The following is a 19,007-nucleotide window of genomic DNA, read 5'->3' as shown; positions in this document are numbered from 1 at the left end:
GACTAATAGCTACTATCACATTTTCAGTCTCTGGGGAGCATTTAAGTCCTTTGAGATATTTAAAATGTAGCATACAGTCAAGAGGTTGTGATATGTAGAATAACAAGCTAGTGAATCCCCACGTATGCGCAGTGGTATTTGCTATACACAGAACAACTCTCCAAAGACTGAACATCATGTTGGCATTAATGTGATGGGGAATGCTCCACCAGTGCAAGTGAATACATTACCATAAGGAGTGTTAGTGAACGCTGCCCCAGGCTTGACTCCTCCTATAACCAATTCCCCTGATCAGAGCCAGATTATATAAAACACCTGTTGGCTTTTCTCCCTTTGCTCCTGCCATGATAGCCAGAGAGAAGCTATATTGTTTTTAGATGGCTATATTTGACTATTATTGTAGCTTCCTTGCTAGTATCTCCTGCCAGTCTTCCTGTTTGTAAACCTTTTCATGACTTTGAATTGATTATGTCTCTTTTGTAGGTCTCCACCTGCTGCTGTTTTGCCTGGTTTTTCGTGTTGTCTTAATAGTGCCATATTTCATTTATTTGTTCATTTATTTATTTATGTTTAACCTGGTTTGTCGTTCTTATTTCTTTGATTTAGTGTCACTGAGTGCCAGTCTACTTACTTAATGCTAAAAGATTTTAATTATATTTTAAAATAATGTAGTTATATTGTTTTTTTTCACTGACTATCTTTCAGCAACATTTCCCAGTTTCCTTTATTTTGAACCACATCTCTCTCCCCTAAGTGAATCTGTGTCTTATCTAGCTGTGAACTTTAAGGATATTAGTAATAGCAGTAGTTGGTATTACTCATTTCCCAGTCGTGTATTTCCAAGGGTGCAATTCTCTAGGTGCTATATTTTGTCTTCTATCTCATTCACCTATCATATGTATTTCTCTCAACCCTCTAACTGCTACAATAAGAAATAGAAAATTGGCCAGCCGTACCATATAAAGGCTACAAAAGAGTTTTAGAAATTGGACCATAATGTAATAAGACGCCACCTTGACAGAACCTCTTCGAGTACTCCAGCATCTTTCTATGCTCCGAGTCCACTTTGCTTTATGGACAATTTTCTGAGGGTTCACCCCACCTTACAGCCCAGGCATAACCATTCATTTCAGTAATTTAAACCCTGAAAGCACCATCAGTGTAATGCGGTATAATACATGGATATGAGTGAGTGAGTGATGAATGGTTCCAGCAGAGGAAAGGTGAAGTATGGACTCATTGACAGCGACGGACAGGCTCTTATCCATCATTATGTCCAGAGAAAGAAGGCTCGAACACCTAATGGTGAGGAACGCCTACTAGTACATAATGTTTTATTGATTTTTGAGGCATAATCATTTCACTTAGGGCCATTTCAGAGGGAGGTCAGGGTAATCTAGTATTTACTCGAGGATGCTTCAACAAGTCGATGCTTGAGTCTTCTCCTTGAGTGCTGCTCTTCACCATACTTCTCTATCATACTAAGTGGAGGTTAGTAATATCAAAGACTTGCAGAGAAGCTTTTCTCATAGCTGCAGTGGGAAGTCAAGCATTTTATTGGGCTAAAACCTGAAGGTTAAGGAACAGTTTCCCAGACTTGGACAGTAACAAAATTTAATGGTGGCAGCTAATAAAAAAATCCCCTTTAAGAAGAGTCCATATATGCTTTATCATGTCCTAGAGCTAGACTTTTTGTCATTTTGAACTGTCTTTAGACATTTTGTAAAATTTCCATCTGATGGAAGAAATACATTTTAATTTTAACCAGAGCAGCTCTGTAGTCAAGTTTAACTTATTCACAAAGCCCAAAATCATAAAATTCACGGTGTGTTACGATGCTTCCAATTACATTGCTTACTTGCTCATTTTCAACAGGTTTAATGTTTATGTATATTCTTAGTTTAGCAGTTTAACAGAAACTGAGATAATGTTGTTGGCAACATTTTCTAATTAGCACTTAAGTCAAAGCACAGCTGAGATAATTAGTTTTGGTCATAAGCCGAAGTATTGAGCAAATTCAATTTTGATCTTATCATGGCGGCAGATGAATAGATACTCCAGGTTATCCTGTGTGTGACAGAATCAATGAGTAGTTGTTTTTTTTCTCAGTGCAAAATATTAAAAAGCTGTTTTCTGATGTGAGTCTGTGATATTGCTGAATGTATTCTGCTGTTTATTTTAATGAGCTGTTTTTGTCTGTACGCGTGTGCCTGTGTGTGTATGCCTGCGATTAAATGTCTGTTTTAGTGTTTGTATATAATTTGGTGTGAAAAGATTGAGTAAAATCCCTATGATAAATCCAGATAAAGACTATCCAGCATGACAGTGTCTTTGATTTGAAGATTTGTAAAGTTTAGACTATTGTGAATGTTTATGGTATTTCATGAGACATATTTTTTTATTATGCATGTATTTGCAGAACTTTTTTTTTCTTTTTCTGTGGAGTGTCAGTGTTTTCCTACTGGGGGCAATACTGTCAATTTTTTGAGTGTCAGAGAGAATTTTGGAGGGCTTAGATTTAGTGTCAGTCTTGCTGTTTTTAAAAAAACCTAACAAGATACTTTTTTGTCTTTTGATTTTGAGAACCTTTTTTTGTCACAACCCTCTCGAGACTAGGACAGAGGTAGGTTTGTGCAGAGCTAGGCAAAGTAAACAGGACGAGATGTGATGTTTACTCACAGAATATTCATCATATATCTCCGTCTCTCTGTTGTCATATACATTCAACTTGCTCTGAGTCTCTACCTCTTCCATTTGCACTCCCTCACTCTCCAGAGTTCGACGTCCCTCGACGCCTTAAAGAAGTGGCTGTCAGCGCTTTACAACTGTTGCGAGTGTTCACACAAGCAGGCACGCACACAGTCGTGCACGCTGAACACAGTCGATGGGTCTTTTAATGCTGAATGGCAGCTATGCATTGAGACATATAGGGGTCTTTTCCACCTGTTCAAAGGGAGCTTTATGAGTTCTGTCATGAAGCTGGATGGCATGTTTCATGGGCTAAGACCATTAAACACTGTCATTACACACACACACACACACACACACACACACACACACACACACACACACACACACACACACACACACACACACACACTGCAATTCCTTTTCTGAATTGTTACACCTGTACCCATTTTGCTTTTCCTGATGTGCCATAATAGGCGACATAACAACAGATGCACGTACAGCTATAGGTCACCTTGGCAACAGCTAAGAACAAATTATTCTTTTGGCATTGTGGATAAAAAAAAAAGTCACAGCAACACACACTGACATCTATGAGGGTACATCGAGTCCATTCATCAAACCTCTCATGGTGGGAATGCTGATTGCTTGGATGCGGCTTTGCTTTTTTTTCTTTTTCTTCTTCTTCGTTCAAATCACATTTGCTTTTCAGCCCTGTCACAAGATCAAATCCCCACTGAACACCACACAGGAATCTGAGCAATCATGGCAGGCCGACCACTGAGACTGGTTGTGAATATCAGAGAGGGAGAGAGAGAAAGAGAGGTGGCACTATTTGCTTGCATTGCCACTGGCTGCAGCCCTGCACCCTCTCAACTCCAACACTTTCTCTCACTGCTTGTTCTCTTTTTCCTCATTCTTATTCCTTCTCTTAGCTGACTTTCTCTAGTCTTTCTCTGTTTGCTATTTCTTGTCCTCTACCATCTTCTCTCTGAAACATAGTGGGGACGTGTTATTTGTTGAATGTGTTTATCGGTTAATTGAGATAATTACATTCAAAAGGTTTTAAGACAAAAGTGACATGGACTCACAAATAGCTTGTATATTGGTGACGGAGGTTTGGTCTGAAGTCAGTGATTTTGGCAAACGACGGGTCAAAATGTACCAATAATATATGTAATGTAAAATATGACAGAGTCCATCCCTATAACAGTAGCTACTTGATGTTATGAATTATTTTTGATATAATTTACCTTCTTGTGCTGATTCTGTTTTAAGGACATGAATATGAGTCAGGTATTTAGAAATGTTCTGCAAAATTAATTAAGGAACTGTTTTTGGACAAAATAACTCCAATTTCCATGCATGAGTAAAGGTTAAATTCAAAAAAATAATTCAATATAAATGAAGCAGTTTTTTGCATTGGTTTACAAACAATGTGTTAATACAATCAGATATCTTCAAAGGATAGTAACTACTATATAAACAGTACTGAATCTCTGATGGTTGACAGATATCCTTACACAGTATATCGCCATATGGTCCAAACTACTGTCACTACATTTTTTTTTAAATATGGGCTTTTCTTGTTTAGTTTCTTTATTAATTTCAGATTATATGCTGCCACCAGTTCAGTCACTCCATGCCATTTAAGTTTAGTTGCATTGCTTCAACCTCCTCAAAGGAGAGTGAATAGTGTCCTGGTGGTAAAGACCACTGATCTGACTCTTAAAGTTTGCATATGTAAACTCTTAGCAGTTAAAGTATGTATTTCGTATTTAACATCTATCAGGTTAAACAGCTGTGAAATGTTCAATGGTTTTGGTTTTTCTTGCAGCTTGCTGCCCTCGTGTGGCAAATGTAATCATTACATCAAGGTTCAGCCCTTCATATGTCATACAAACCTCAAACATCCTACCACAGGCTGTTACAAAATCTACTGCAGACTTGTGGTTCAACATTGTCACAGTTTCTCATCGTACCATAATGCATAACATAAGTTTAATTAAAATTAAAATGAGAAAAATGTGGCAGTATCCACAGCACATATGTGTCCAATCTCATGCACTTGAACATGCCACAGAGCATCTACATCACCGAGCATCTACATCACCGAGCATCTACAACACCGAGCATCTACATCACCGAGCATGTCTTAATGTTTAATTTATGGAAGGTTTTCAACAGAAATGACCTGAGAAGCATAACGACACTATCTCACCTAATTACAGGTAAACAGACTGACAGGTAGACGTGGTTTACATTCCCACCAACTGCAAGTCAACAGAAGCTTTGTCGTAAACCCAAACCCAACTAATTCAGAAAACCCCAAATGACCTGTCACCTACTGAGGATTTGTGAAGAAAATGATCATCTCATCCTTACAAAGCAAATTTTTTTTTTGTTTAACACAAACTAAATTTCCTGTTTTTAGTTCCTCTTGGCTGAAGTGGATGTAATTGATGTAATAGATGCAAATACAGTGTCTGTTGAATTCCCACGCACGTTAGACACACAAAAATATGTAATGTTGGTCAAAGGTGAAACAGAAATGACACTTTCGATCAGAGAGGGCAGTAAAACATTGCTGTTCAGGCGGGTTTTAAGTTGCCCTCTAAGGCTAACCTGACTATGTTAGCAGAAGATTAGTATGCATCTATGTTAACAATAACTGGAGGTTACATGTTGTTTAGCATGTAGCATATACACTTCTTGTTAATTTGCTAATATTAGCTGTTTATTTTTGGTTTCAGCATGACAGTTCATACTTGCTCCTCTTTCATTCTTACTACCTCTTTTGGAAATAGTAAGATTGTTCAATAATAGTTTCAGTTGCTTTGTGTTAATGTGTTAATTAAAGAATTACAAGAAGAGTGCATTAGTTATCCTTAAGGCGCCTTTCAAGGTTTCACACCCAGTGACAGACAGCTATTGTTCATTTAACGGTAAAAGAAATATAGTAATTGGTTTTGCACCTGTGCCTATTTTGGTGTACACACATGTGACTAAGTGGTCAGCAGCAGTAGAGAGTGTGTTTCAGTAGCAGCTGCAGTCTCACTGAGCTTCCTGCAAGCAAGAAGCAGGAATTTGTAACTTTCTCTTTGTAAACTGTACGATCTCTTGCCTGGGTCCAGACCTTTGAATCCACCAAGTGGAGTTGATTCACAGCTCGGTCTGATATCAGGAAAAAACATCTCACCTCTGCAGGGATAACAACGCATACATGGTGAGTAATTCAATGCTTCTGTCTCTTCAATGGCCACAGGTTGTCATTTTTGAACTGTGGTTTGTTGCCCTGCTGTTTTCTGAGCTGTCAATAAAGACTTTTCTCCTACTAAAGGTAAAACATACTGGGTCCAGTTGCACTTCCACTGAAATACACTGAGTACAGGTGAAGTTTATGATAGCTTATTGATTTAACTGTCAAATCTATTTTTCTCATGTGCATGCAAGAAAAAAATGGAGGAAAAATGGTGCTTGTGCACTGCAAATATGTGAAGATATGTTTCAGGAACCACATACGATACGTAACATTTACTTCATATAACCACCACATCATATAGTCCTCATTTAATCTAGATGCAAGGCAGGTATACAATGCAACAGTATAGCTAGATTCAAGACACGTTAATGTCATCTCACCACAGTTACATTAAAAGTTTCAGTAGTACTCGGTAAAGTGACATAATGGATCATTTTAAAACATTATTCAGTTTTATCATTTATAAACCCACACACGTAACATATTTTCCTTTTTTGAAACCTTTGTTGTAGTTTCTCCATGGAGTCTACAGCCAAGTATGACTATGAAGCCACCACTGATGGTGAACTCAGCTTCAGAAAAGGACAGTGCTTGAAGGTAAGGACCATGGATTCACACACACACACACACACACACACACACACACACACACACACACACACACACACACACACACACACACACACACACACACACACACACACACACACACTGCTGTGGGGCCGCTACATTATGAATGCAGTCCATTTACACTATATGTAAAATACACATCCGAACAATTCTTCCAGTTTATAAAATGTTCCTTTGTTTTTCCAACACTGCACATTGTAAAATTACAAATAGCTCTCAGTATGAAAAACATTCAAATGCATACTGTGTATAGTGCCAACAATATTTTCATGTAAATCAACGTCACCTCTAGGACTGAGCATTCAATGCATTCATACAGCAGGAGATGCATTTGCATGAATTTGTCTCTGTGGCCTGCAGTGCTCTTCACTACTTTTTGCGACAGTTTATGAAAATTTGTTTTGGATCCTGACAACAACAGTTGAGACACACAAATGAGTTCATTGATTTTTGTACATGGACTAATGCTGTGAACTGAGTCATATACTTGCTCAAGAAGGATTGTTCTTCCTCCTACATTACAGTGATGTTGTTTGACCTAAATGTTGACGTGCTAATACACTCACGATGACAATGCTAGGCTATATTGTTGAGTTTTGTAAGTTTTTATTCATTCACCATACTTTGAACTTACTTGAACTTTGTCTAGATTATGGTGTAAGATAGAGTGTTAAAGGATAGGTTCTCAATTTTTCAAGTTTGTCTTAAAACCACAGTCAGGTGCTCATATGAACAATGGAAGTATTGCTGTAATAATTGCTCCTGTTCATACTGGCTATTAAAAGATCCCCTTTTAAATGCACTTTCAGTATTAGTGATGAGGGCCAAAATCCAGTGTGTCCACAGTGTCACTTTATACAAGAATGCATTTAAAGGTTTATCTGAAGCTTGTATAGGGCTTCAGCAGTCTGAGTTGTATATAACGTGGATAACTGCCACATTTACAGTCTTTATAGCATCAGATTCCCCCTATGTTTACTTGGTGTTTCCTTGTTGAGCTGCAGTGGAAGTATAGTAATAAAAAGAGGGAATTCAGCACTAAAAAGATTGTAATGTTGAAAGACGTCTACTTGATTTGAATAATGCCGACGGCTGAAGCTTCAAATAAACGTTTAAATACATTTTTGCATAGAAGGAGGAGTATGGATTTTGGCCCCATCACTTACACTGTAAGCGGGGAGTTGAGGAGCCTGACCTGACTGCCTGAGGGAAGACACTGTTGCAGAAACTAGTAGTCATGGCCCAGATGCTCTATTACCTTCTGCCAGATGGATAGACAGATAGTCCATAGGAGGGGTGAAAGGAACCTGAAACAATGGTAGTTGCACTGTGGGTACAATGTGAGTGGTGGAGTTCTGTGACTAGTGTGAGGGAGGCTCTGATTATCCTCTCGATTGTACTCACAATCTGCTGAAGGGATTTCTGCTCAGTGATGCTGCAGTTCCCAAACCAGACAGTGATGTAGTTGGAGGGGATTTTCTGTATGGTCCCTTTGTAGTAGGTGGTGAGGATGGAAGGGGGGAGCTGGCCTTTTTTAGTCTCCGAAAGAAGTGATGACGCTGCTGAGCTGTCTGAGGTCTTCCCTGTTCTGCACTCCTAAGAATGTGATTGTCTCAACAGCAGAGGCATTAATATTCAGTGGAGTGTGAGTGGTGGCATTCCTCCTGTAGTCAACAATCATCTCTTTTGTTTTGGTACCAGTGTACCAGCTGTTTGACGTCAGCTCTGTGGGCAGACTCATCATTGTTGCTGATGAGCCCCCTCACTGTTCTGTCATCTGCAAACTTGATTCTACAGTTTGAGCTGTGCAGCACAGTCATGGGTCATCAGGGTGAACAGTCTTGGGAAGCGCCACTGCTCAGTTTGGTGACTCTGGAAGTTTTGTTTCCTCGGCTAAGAGATTGAGGCCTGTCAGTCAGGAAGTCAAGGATCCACATGGAAAGTGAGGTGTTCATACCAGCAGGTTCTGTGCCTCTCTTGTGTTGAATGTGAGCTAAAGTCTATGAACAGCATTCTGGTGCAATCGTCCTTTCTGTCCAGGTGCGAGAGAGTCAGGTCAGGTGGATAGCAGATTAAATTGTATCGCCAGTTGACCGGTTGGGGTTGTTTCGGGGGTTGGGACTTCATGTGGGTCATCATCTGGGAGCCATAAATGTCAATACAAAATGCCACCGCAGTCCATCCAATGGTTAGGAGGGCGGAGCCAACTTTGACTGTTGCATTTACAAATAGCAACCGACAAATCCTGCATAGTATACCTTTAAAAACTTTGGCTTATTTTGTTCAAAGAGAATAGTTCCTCAAGCTAAGGTATTTGAAAAAAGATTAGTTTCTTGTATAGAAACCAGATGGGAAATCAATCTCTTGAAATCGTCTAATAAGTTCACTCCACAGCACAAACACATGACGACTATACTTCACGTGCTTATGGTACTGTTTTAATTTGTGACTTAATTTCGAGTGAACGTGTTTTTTGTGAATGTGTCCCACTGTGTCAGGTGATGCAGACTACTGGGAATTGGTACAAAGCAGAAATCAATGAATTTGAAGGCTACGTACCCAAAAATTTCATCGACATGGTGCTGCCCAGGTAAACCCTCAAGTAAATGCAAAAATGAATGAGAAAAGTATAGAGAGATAGACAGGCATTGTTTAAGAAACAAGATCCATGCTGTGCCCGAAATCACTCCCTTAGTCACTCAATCACTACTTCCTGTATAATAGACACTTTCTTTTTGTTGCTCTCATCCTCACCTTATCTGCTCTTCTTCCCTCCTATCTCTCTGTACCTCGTCATCACCTCCTTCATTGCCATCACGGCTTTGCCACTCTCTCTTTTCTGACTTTCAACTTCCCAAACATCTGTCCTTCCCTGCCTGCCTCCTTTACGACTCCAGCTGGTATCAGGAGGACATTAGTCGGAGTGAGGCTGAGAAGAAGCTTATGTCACACTATGTGGGGGCCTTTCTCATACGGGCCAGCCAACAACACGGCCGTGGAAACTTCTCCATCTCTGTCAGGTGCGTTCAACGTTGTATGTGTATTTGAATGTTGACCTGGCAACAGATAAAATGTACCTACTTCCATTTTTTTTTGTTTCTGCTGATATTCACGTGATGCCTATGATATGTGTTTAATATTATACAGGTCTATTGCTGTCAAATTGTATATAGAGCTGTATCACCAAAGATAACTAGCATAAGCTTCACCTAATATGAGTTTTAATTAACTAAATGTGACAATTTTTAAACTTGAAAACATTTTTTACAGTTTATTCTGCCTGCAATTAAACATTGGTTCAACTATATTACATATATACATATTACATAACCCTAACCCTAACCCTAACCCTAAAATGAGTAGAAGAAACAACAGTGCTGTTTTTGAATCATCAAACCAAATCAGCCAAATTCCTTCTCAACATTAAAGCAGATGCTTGGATAAATAGATCAAACCCAATTGTGCAACATGTCTACATAACCCAACATTGCCAAACTTTGATAACTTTTAAAACAAATAATCCAGCATTGTGCCTTTTTATTTCCCACCTTGATTTCTATTTTCACCATTATTCCGCCATTATTCCACTTTATGTCATGACTCTTTAATTTAAGCGTTCTTTCTTTCTTTCTTTCTTTCTTTCTTTCTTTCTTTCTTTCTTTCTTTCTTTCTTTCTTTCTTTCTTTCTTTCTTCTGTCACATGGAGACACAGTGGGGTCACAGTGGGGTAGAATGAGCCATAATTAGTACAGGTATTTGCACTTTCAAATGTGTGCATTTTTATATAGACCACACCACTTCCTCCAGCAGATGCACGTTCTTTCTGAGAAACATCTTTACTTGCAACACCTTGATCGTTGGATGTTGTGTCATGGGTTGCTTACTCGTAATACCTTAATTTACTGACTCACTGATCCTGATACAAATTATTCATGTAGATTAATCTGCAGCTTTCAGACTTGTTGCATATCTCCATGTGCAGATGATTATGAAAAACAGTGCAGAGAGCATTACGTAGACTGATCCTTGCAGCCAAATGTTGATTTGCTTTGTTCTTTTTTTCCAGAGATACTTTAAAAAAGGTTTTATTAGATTTGTCAGCTTCTTCAAAGGCTCATGTCAGGGTTTATAGAATAGTTAAAATTGTGAGTTATGGTCTTTTCCTCAAAACTCTGCATTGTGGCCTATTGATGCCTCTGTCAGAGAGGGGGAGTTATCATCTCTTGTTCACCAGACAGATTCCTCCCTGTAAGATTAAAAAATGTTGGCAGGGTATGAGGACCAAGAGACGTAACTTTATAGGTTAATAACTGAGAAAGCATTTTATAATTTAGATTACTGTAATGGTTTTTTCCCCCCTGTTTTTGTCTTTGAACTGGATGGAAATGTCCAGTGATCTTTATTCTCCTTCTCTCTATCCAAGATCTCAGTCTCATATAAAGAGTCATTGTATTTAGTACCTATCACTCTCTCCCTCTCTGTTCTTATCTGCCTTATTTACACCCCATCTCCCTCTTTTTGTCTGGTGGTAAGAGTGTTAGTGTGTGTGTTCAAGGACAAGAGATGTAAGGCTTAGAAGCACACACACACACACACACACACACACACACACACACACACACACACACACACACACACACACACACACACACACACACACACACGCGCACACACACACATACACACACTGTGTTGTTTCAGTATTCATGTTGGGTGAAAGGAGAGTTTTGAAGAAGGCAGTCATGTAATACTGGTGTCATATTTTGTGGAATAATTCTAAATCGACAGGGTAAAGACATGTCAAGACTTTGAACAATAAATCTTCTCTATATTTAACTTTGCTGTAGACATGAAAAAGATGTTCAGCACTTCAAGGTGATGCGGGACAGCAGGTGGCAGTATTACCTCTGGTCTAAAAAGTTCCCCTCCCTCAACCAGCTGGTGGAATACTACAGAAAAAACTCCATCAACAAAGAGGAACAACTATTCCTACGGGACATACCACCACCACAACCACAACAACAGGTATGAACTAAACCTAAAGTAAGAGATGGACTCCGCCCGTATTAGAAATATACAATAAGGAAATAAAAAAATACGTTAAATGAAATCAATATGAGTTTATTTGTCTCCACAGCAAAGACGGGGCTCAAATATTGTACTGCCTCTCCCCAAACCTGCCCCTAGGTCTGACCCCAGTCCTGTTCAAAGTCCTGTCCTCAGTCCTGAACGCAAGCCTGCCCGCAGGAATGCTCCAAAGCCTGACCCAAGTCCTGTTCAAAGTCCTGTCCTCAGTCATACCCCCAAACTTGCCCCTAGGCCTGACCCCAGTCCTGTTCAGTGTCCTGTCCCCATTCCTGTTAAAAGTCCCGTCCTCAGTCCTGAACGCAAGCCTGCCCGCAGGAATGCTCCAAAGCCTGACCCAAGTCCTGCTCCAAAGTCTGACCCCAGTCCTGTCCCCAGGCCTGATCCAAGACCTGATCCCAGACTTGCCCCCAGTCCTGTCCCCAGGCCTGATCCAAGACCTGATCCCAGACTTGCCCCCAGTCCTGCCCCCAGGCCTGACCCCAGTCCTGTTCGCGGTCCTGCCCCCAGTCCTGAGCCTGCTCCTCGACCTGTACCTGCACCACGACAGGTATTTAATAATACTGTATGTGCGTGTGTGTGTGTGTGTGTGTGTGTGTGTGTGTGTGTGTGTGTGTGTGTGTGTGTGTGTGTGTGTGTGTGTGTGTGTGTGTGTGTGTATACAGTGATAGGTATGTTCATACTATCTGAGTTTCTGTGTATACATACTGCGTGTCCTTGTCCATATGTAGGTTACTTTATGATTATTTATAACGACTTTAACATCAAATTTGAACTGCTGTCATCAGATGAAAACTTTATATCTCCAAAATGTCCGCTTGAAAACAGCTTTGTAATTAAGTTAGTTGTTTTTAACATTATCCAACAAGCATCTCTTCTGGTGGCTACTTGGTATCTCCTCATCTTGAATTTAGAAGGTTTTCAGTGGACAGCGACTAAATGACACAAGAGGTTTTAAATAATGGTTTGAAAAAGAGGGGTTGTGCAACAGAAAAGAGCATCCCTTTCTTATTACTTTAGGCAATGAATCATCCCATTTTCTTAAATTAAATTCAGATATGGGACCGTCTAAAAAATTCTGCACGTCAAAAATGAGAAACTGGAACTTCTTGAAGCTGTAACACTTGGCTGAAAAATACATATTTTGGTCATCCTGTACAAGTCAGTGACACTTGGTTCATGGCCTGAGGTCATTTATGTGTCTCACCCTGTATATTTGTCTCCTACATGGCCAGCACAAAGCCTTCATGCCGCAGGTCAAAGCTCTGTACGACTTCGAAGCCGAGGAGAAAGACGAGCTGGACTTCACCGCCGGCGACGTCATCAAGGTCCTGGAGTGCTCGCATGACAACTGGTGGAAAGGCCAGCTGAGGGGTAAAATAGGCCTGTTCCCCTCCAACTACACCAAACCCATCTAAGAGGAACACAAACAAAGAGTGTGTCACATCACAGTAACTCTTAACTGAATTGATGTCTACTGCTAATTCATGCAACACTCTAACTGGCTGCAAACTAACTAACATTAACACTCTCTTGTTGGTTTAGACACACAGAAACAGTTTTCCATCATGGTTAACATACAAAGAAAAAAATAAATAAATAACCTACATAAAAAAATTACAAATAATTGAGAAGCAGCTGGTCGGTTATTCAATAATTTTGCTGGATTTATCAAAGAACCATCTAAATTTACATATGTTGGGTTCAAAATTAGCTGTAAACTAGTGAAATCTGCTTTTTAACACATTTTAAAGATGTAATCTTAATTCTAATCTCTGATTTAATCTTAATTAGTCAGGCAGTCTCTTGAGATTAGGATCCCTGACAACAAGAAACATTCATCAGAACACAGTCAACAGATAGAAACAACACAACTAGACAATAAACAAGAAACTAATAAAAAAACAAACACAAGAATCATTAAAAGAAACAGATAATATAGCTTTAAAATCTCCTGAAGGAATGTAAAACTCAATTTGGGGGCAGTTTGTAGTTTGTAGCCATTTCAAAAGGTGCATAAAACCAGTTCTGCCAACATCAGTGTGAACCTGAGGGATATTTAAGATTAAGTAGTTACTAGATAATTTACTGTAGTTACTAGATTTAAATGAGGGAAGAGATATGAGGTAGTTTGGAGGTTTCAACGGTAGAGTTTTTTTTTTTTTTTTAATTCTAGTCTGTGAGGAAGTCCCTCTTACAGAGAACAATGATGAGTAGGAAATTTGTCATAAGTGATATAGCCCAATGCATTGTGAGTAAAAGGGTTTAACTTCTGAAGTGTTGATGGGGCAGCATGACAATACAGGATTTCTCCATAGACATGTACAATAGTCCTATGATTAGATTAGCCTAGTTTGACTTTTAATTTTTTGAGTTGAATGCTTAATACACGGCCGCCCATAAAGTTGGAATAAAATATTGTTTACCTCTTTCCATGAAATGATTGTGACAATGTGATTTATTCTTGATAGATAAAGTGTATATATTCTCAAAATTGTATTGATCAATCTCATTATACCTGGTCAAAGGTGATTACTGATGTGTATAAATAGAAAATAAAAAGAGGAATGTGTCTGAAAACAAAATTATTCCAACTTTATGGGCGACCGTGTATGAATCTTGAATGATAGTCTGCTGTCAAGTCTAGTTCCCAAGTATTTGTATGACTCAGCAAGAGTCATACGTCAAGTCGTAATGGAAGGATACTCAGAGCCATTAGTGGAGGTGGAGAAAACCTGCGTGTGTCTGTGATTAAGGAGTCATAATTAGAAAGCCTCAAAGGCAGACTGAAGACGAGTCAGGGATGGGCGGGGGAGGAGCCTGCAGCTTAAGATGGTTTCATTTGCACACATTAAAATGGACAATTATTGATTAAGTGGAAGTATGTTATTTATGTATAATGTTAAGAGCAATCAGCCAAGTACAGATGCCTGTTGCAACCCATTTCTGATAGTAAGACAATCAGCAACAACAGTCTGATTTCTCGCTGTCATTAAGAGTGACTTCACATAAACATATATATTGTAGTTTATGATGCAAGATTTTAAAAATCAAGAGTATAAAATGCTTTTGAGAGTTCAATGAGGGGAGCAGCACAAAACTGCTTTGATCCAGGGAGGAGACAATGTTACCAATGACTGTAACTGCAGCTGTAAATGTGCTGTGACCCGGGCAGACTAATAAATGCACACAGTTGTACATTAACTGAAAGTAAAACCTGTGGCCTAGTCATGTGCTGCAATGACCTGTTGTACCAGTTTACTAACCCTTTTATCTCAGTGTATTTGTGTTTGATTGTATCTACAGTCACCGGCCGCTTAATTAGGTACACCTGTGTGATCTAATTCAATCCAATAATAAAATGTGATCATTTTACTTTATGTTTATAACTAAGGTTGTACAAAGTGGTGGTGGTGGTGTAATTATTTTGCCACCCCTCATGTATGCTAATGGAGTGGACAAAATATTAGGAACACCATTCAATATAATGCACCCTATTACATCACCATCACCTTCATCAATGTATATAAATATAGAATAGACTTCATAGATGTAGAGTTTAAAGCAGAGCTCTTGTATTGGCTTGCATTAGATTGCCCAGGTGTATCTAATGAATGAATGAAATAGATTTTTTTTTTTTTAAATATTGTAACACTGTTCTGTGCCTAATCAGTGCATAGATTAGTTTACTCACACTCAATAGTAATACTACCTGTACTATGTACTGCTGATGTGTATTGAGTGGATTTCAATCTAATTTGTAAATAAAACTTTAACTGTGTTTGGTCTTGCTTATGATTTACCTAAACCCCCTCAGAATAATACATGGTAAACCAAAATTAGACCTGTGTAACATAAAATAAAAATTATAACCTACACATATAAACTAGCATATTACACTAGTTGAGATTATGAAATATTCTAAGTTACTCAATTTCACTGAAATGCTAGTTGCAACATAAACGTTTAACACTTCAACATACGTACATTCAATTATCTTACTCAACCAAAAATGGGATTAGGCTACTCACCACTCAGAAGTCCCATCTAAATAAGGGCAGTCTCTCTGTTGAACTGAGAGGGCGGCTCCTCGCAACACCAAATCCTCCACAGTTGATGAGAAAAGGGTTTTTTTCCCGCGTTGTAAGAGGTGCAACTTTGGGCTTCTCCTGGTCACCTAGAGGCTAACGATTAGCCTCTGTTGTTAGCTAAGGACAACACTTCCAGCACAACCACCAAATCACTCACACTGCTCATAACTGAATGAACACATACTGTACACACATACTAGAGATGGGTACATTGATTAACAGCAAATCTCTTACTTTATTTTTTAAAACAATCTTTATTAACGATATATTAAAATTTGAGAAGTTAAGAAAATACAAAGTATTCAAATAATAATGTCAACATATTTACACTATAAAAGCAACAATCCTGCACATCACAAGGTCTATAAGTAAAGACAATGTGAAAAACCATCATTATTTTTGACCAATAGAAAGCAATGAAAATATTCTAAATAAAGTAAAAACTACAAAAATGTCAACTACTGTACATAACAGCTATAAGCTACTAAACAACAGCTATGCATCCTTTCACTACCATCTTTAAACATCAGTGTGAAAGTCCTCAAAATCTTTACCTCCTTGATTTTTTTTGAGGCAAAACCATCACTGAAACCTGCCTGCCAATCTCATGAGTTATACTAATAATGGCCACTGAGGTGTTCTTGTTCTATTAATGATCGCAGGTATATCTTTAACAGCTTAAGCTTTTGAAAAATGTCTTTCAGCTGATGCCACTGTCACTGGAGATACAGGCAACCCTCAGATTTGGATAAACCTGTGTCAGCTCCTCCTTGTGGACGAAGTCTGGCAGTTCAAACGCAGTCATCCTGTTTCTAGGTAACAGAGGGAGGTGTCTGATTTTTATGGCCAGCTCTTTCCCATCAATGTCAGCTTCCTATCCACTGCTCAGTGTGTTTTCAACCTCATTGCATTGTTTTTCCAGTGCTTCGTCATCCAAGGTTGGGAAGTTTTGCAGTAGTCTACCCCTAACTTGCTTTTAACTTGTCTCAAAATGTTTCAAAATGTTTGTTGGGTGATACAAGAGCAGAGTCAACAGCCACACTGAAAAAAAGTCTCTAGCCTCTTCAAGGCATCCCATCTGGTGCTTCCTAGGCAAACTCTTTGTGCTTCAGTCTCTTCACCTTGAGTATTAAGTTTTGTTCTTATCAGTCAGACTAATAAGAACAACATTACAAGATTACAAAAAAACGCACTGTACGCTGTATGGAAAAACAAACAGGCCTGCCATAGTACATTCATGAGGCTAGCTGTTGATAACATGGATATGACACATGACTACTCATCCCTTATTATCAATGTACCTTTAAACAAAAATGATAATGCCCCATTCACTGCCATCAGTCAATCATGCAACTCCCTGTGTAAATAGTTAGATATCTAACTACCCATGCAAGTCCCCATGTAAATAGTTACAGACATTCAAATTTATACAAATAGACACTGGGAAAATATCCTAGAGCTTGAGAAAAAATTAACCCTGAGGGTTTACAAAATATTTTATATTTAATTTAAAACAAACAAACAATGATTAACATTATTAGGCTGAGATTTGAGAATATTAAAAAAGAAAAAAAAAAGGAAAGGAAAATAAATATTAACCTCATCAATCCTGTACACATATAATAGCTGCTTCAAAAATAAATAATTGATCATGAGGTCAGCACATCCAACAAAGGTACAGTCAAATCAAACTTAGGTATTCTTGAATTTTGACCCCATATGACACATCCTATCTTGTTATGGCTAACAGAGACCTGAATTTACTGTTTGCTCAGTTTATTACCTGGGCAAGTCTATTTGCCACTGGATCATGGGACAGATGACCAGCCCATTACAAAGAAGCACACTGCTGCGTTTGAGTTCCAACTACAAGCTCGTAATTCTGAATGTTTCTACGAAACTATCTCTCATTGTCATAGATAGATACCATAGACTGTATATAAAATGTAACATCCGTGACGTCACCCATTGGTTTGTGGACTGCTGCTTGGAAGCGAATAGTTTCGGATCTGGACAGCGCCATCTTGAAAATGTCAGGTGCATGTTGGTTAAAACACGGATTCTACTTATATGGGCATCAGGAGGAGCATGAGGCGCCCTCCTGAACCTGTGAACCAATCAACCTGTCAATCACGACGTAGCCACGCCCTAATGCATACCCTGCTTTATCGTCAAATATAAAATCAGGGAGGCCAACATTTCTCAAATGAACATCATACTGCATTGAAGAAGGCTTTAAACTAGCGATTGAGACCATCAACACATTTTGAAAACGTTTACTGAGGTTATAAATCAAGTTGGTGAATTCTCTATTGACTTGTATAGAGACGGAAGTCCTTTTGACACCAAAACGGTCGCCCCCTGGTGGCCTTTTGATAGAATGCAGTTTTAAGTTACTTCCGCGTTCGCCTCATTTCAGAGGACCAGAACTCCCCGCCTGATAGATACTTAAATTATCCTTCACAGGAAATTGCTTCGTTTACAGCAGCTACATCCACACATAACATCACATACAGACACATCTTTGACTATCCAATGGGGGAAAAAAACTAAAAACTTACTACTAAAATATTACCCAAAAGTTTGTACTGTAGAAACAAATATATGTATACACGTGATAGATAACATTAAAAAGGTGCCAGTAAAAGTGCACTGCAGTATCTTAAATACATAAATAAATAAAAATGTGAAAGCATACAGTCTAAAAATAAAACCACACACATTCATCTCATTATTCTGATTTAATCAGATTTTTGAGGAGTCTCAGAATGATACAGAGCCAATTTCTGTGCTTGGGTTTCGGCAGTAAAACAATGACAATGAGTGGCAGGTAATATAATATGAGAACTTGACCATGGCTAGTTTAGGCCGTTTCATTAAAATAAGAACAAATACTAATTAGTATTTAGTGTCAAACAATAAGAAACGTACCTGTTATTCACTGACTGTTACTGGGTGTCTCCAAGAGGTCTGCAGCCAGGTGCCTCTCGGTGTTTGAGGCTTTGAAAGTAGTTTTTTTGACGTGTTAGTTTTGTATATGCTCTTTATTCCATTTGCCCCTGAAGGCAGCATGGGTTTTCCACACAGAGCCACTCCTCTCCTACCCTCCCTCCCTCCCTCCCAGTCAGGTAAGAACTTCCCAGGATTTTTTTTTTTTTTTTTTTTGGTACCTATCCAGAGTCACGTATACTTAGGTGACACTAATCATCATACCCTTACTGGATGTGAGAGAGAGAACAGCGGCTGCAGCC

General features: G+C 38.8%; 1 protein-coding gene across 1 annotated transcript; it reads left to right on the top strand.

Moving 5' to 3' along the window:
• The first annotated feature begins 6,469 nt into the window (after positions 1 to 6,469).
• LOC133986692 (GRB2-related adaptor protein 2-like) lies at positions 6,470 to 13,072 on the top strand. The gene is made up of 7 exons (XM_062426335.1): positions 6,470 to 6,547; positions 9,079 to 9,170; positions 9,478 to 9,600; positions 11,428 to 11,605; positions 11,718 to 11,850; positions 11,948 to 12,215; positions 12,901 to 13,072. The coding sequence occupies exons 1-7, from the start codon at positions 6,470 to 6,472 to the stop codon at positions 13,034 to 13,036; spliced, it is 1,008 nt and encodes a 335-aa protein (XP_062282319.1). The 3' UTR covers positions 13,037 to 13,072.
• Positions 13,073 to 19,007: the final 5,935 nt, after the last annotated feature.

The sequence above is a fragment of the Scomber scombrus genome, chromosome 2 (genome assembly GCF_963691925.1).
Source record: "Scomber scombrus chromosome 2, fScoSco1.1, whole genome shotgun sequence".
Taxonomy (NCBI): Eukaryota; Metazoa; Chordata; class Actinopteri; order Scombriformes; family Scombridae; genus Scomber; species Scomber scombrus.
Note: the sequence above shows the minus strand (reverse complement) of the source record. Positions and strands in the feature narration are given on the sequence as shown.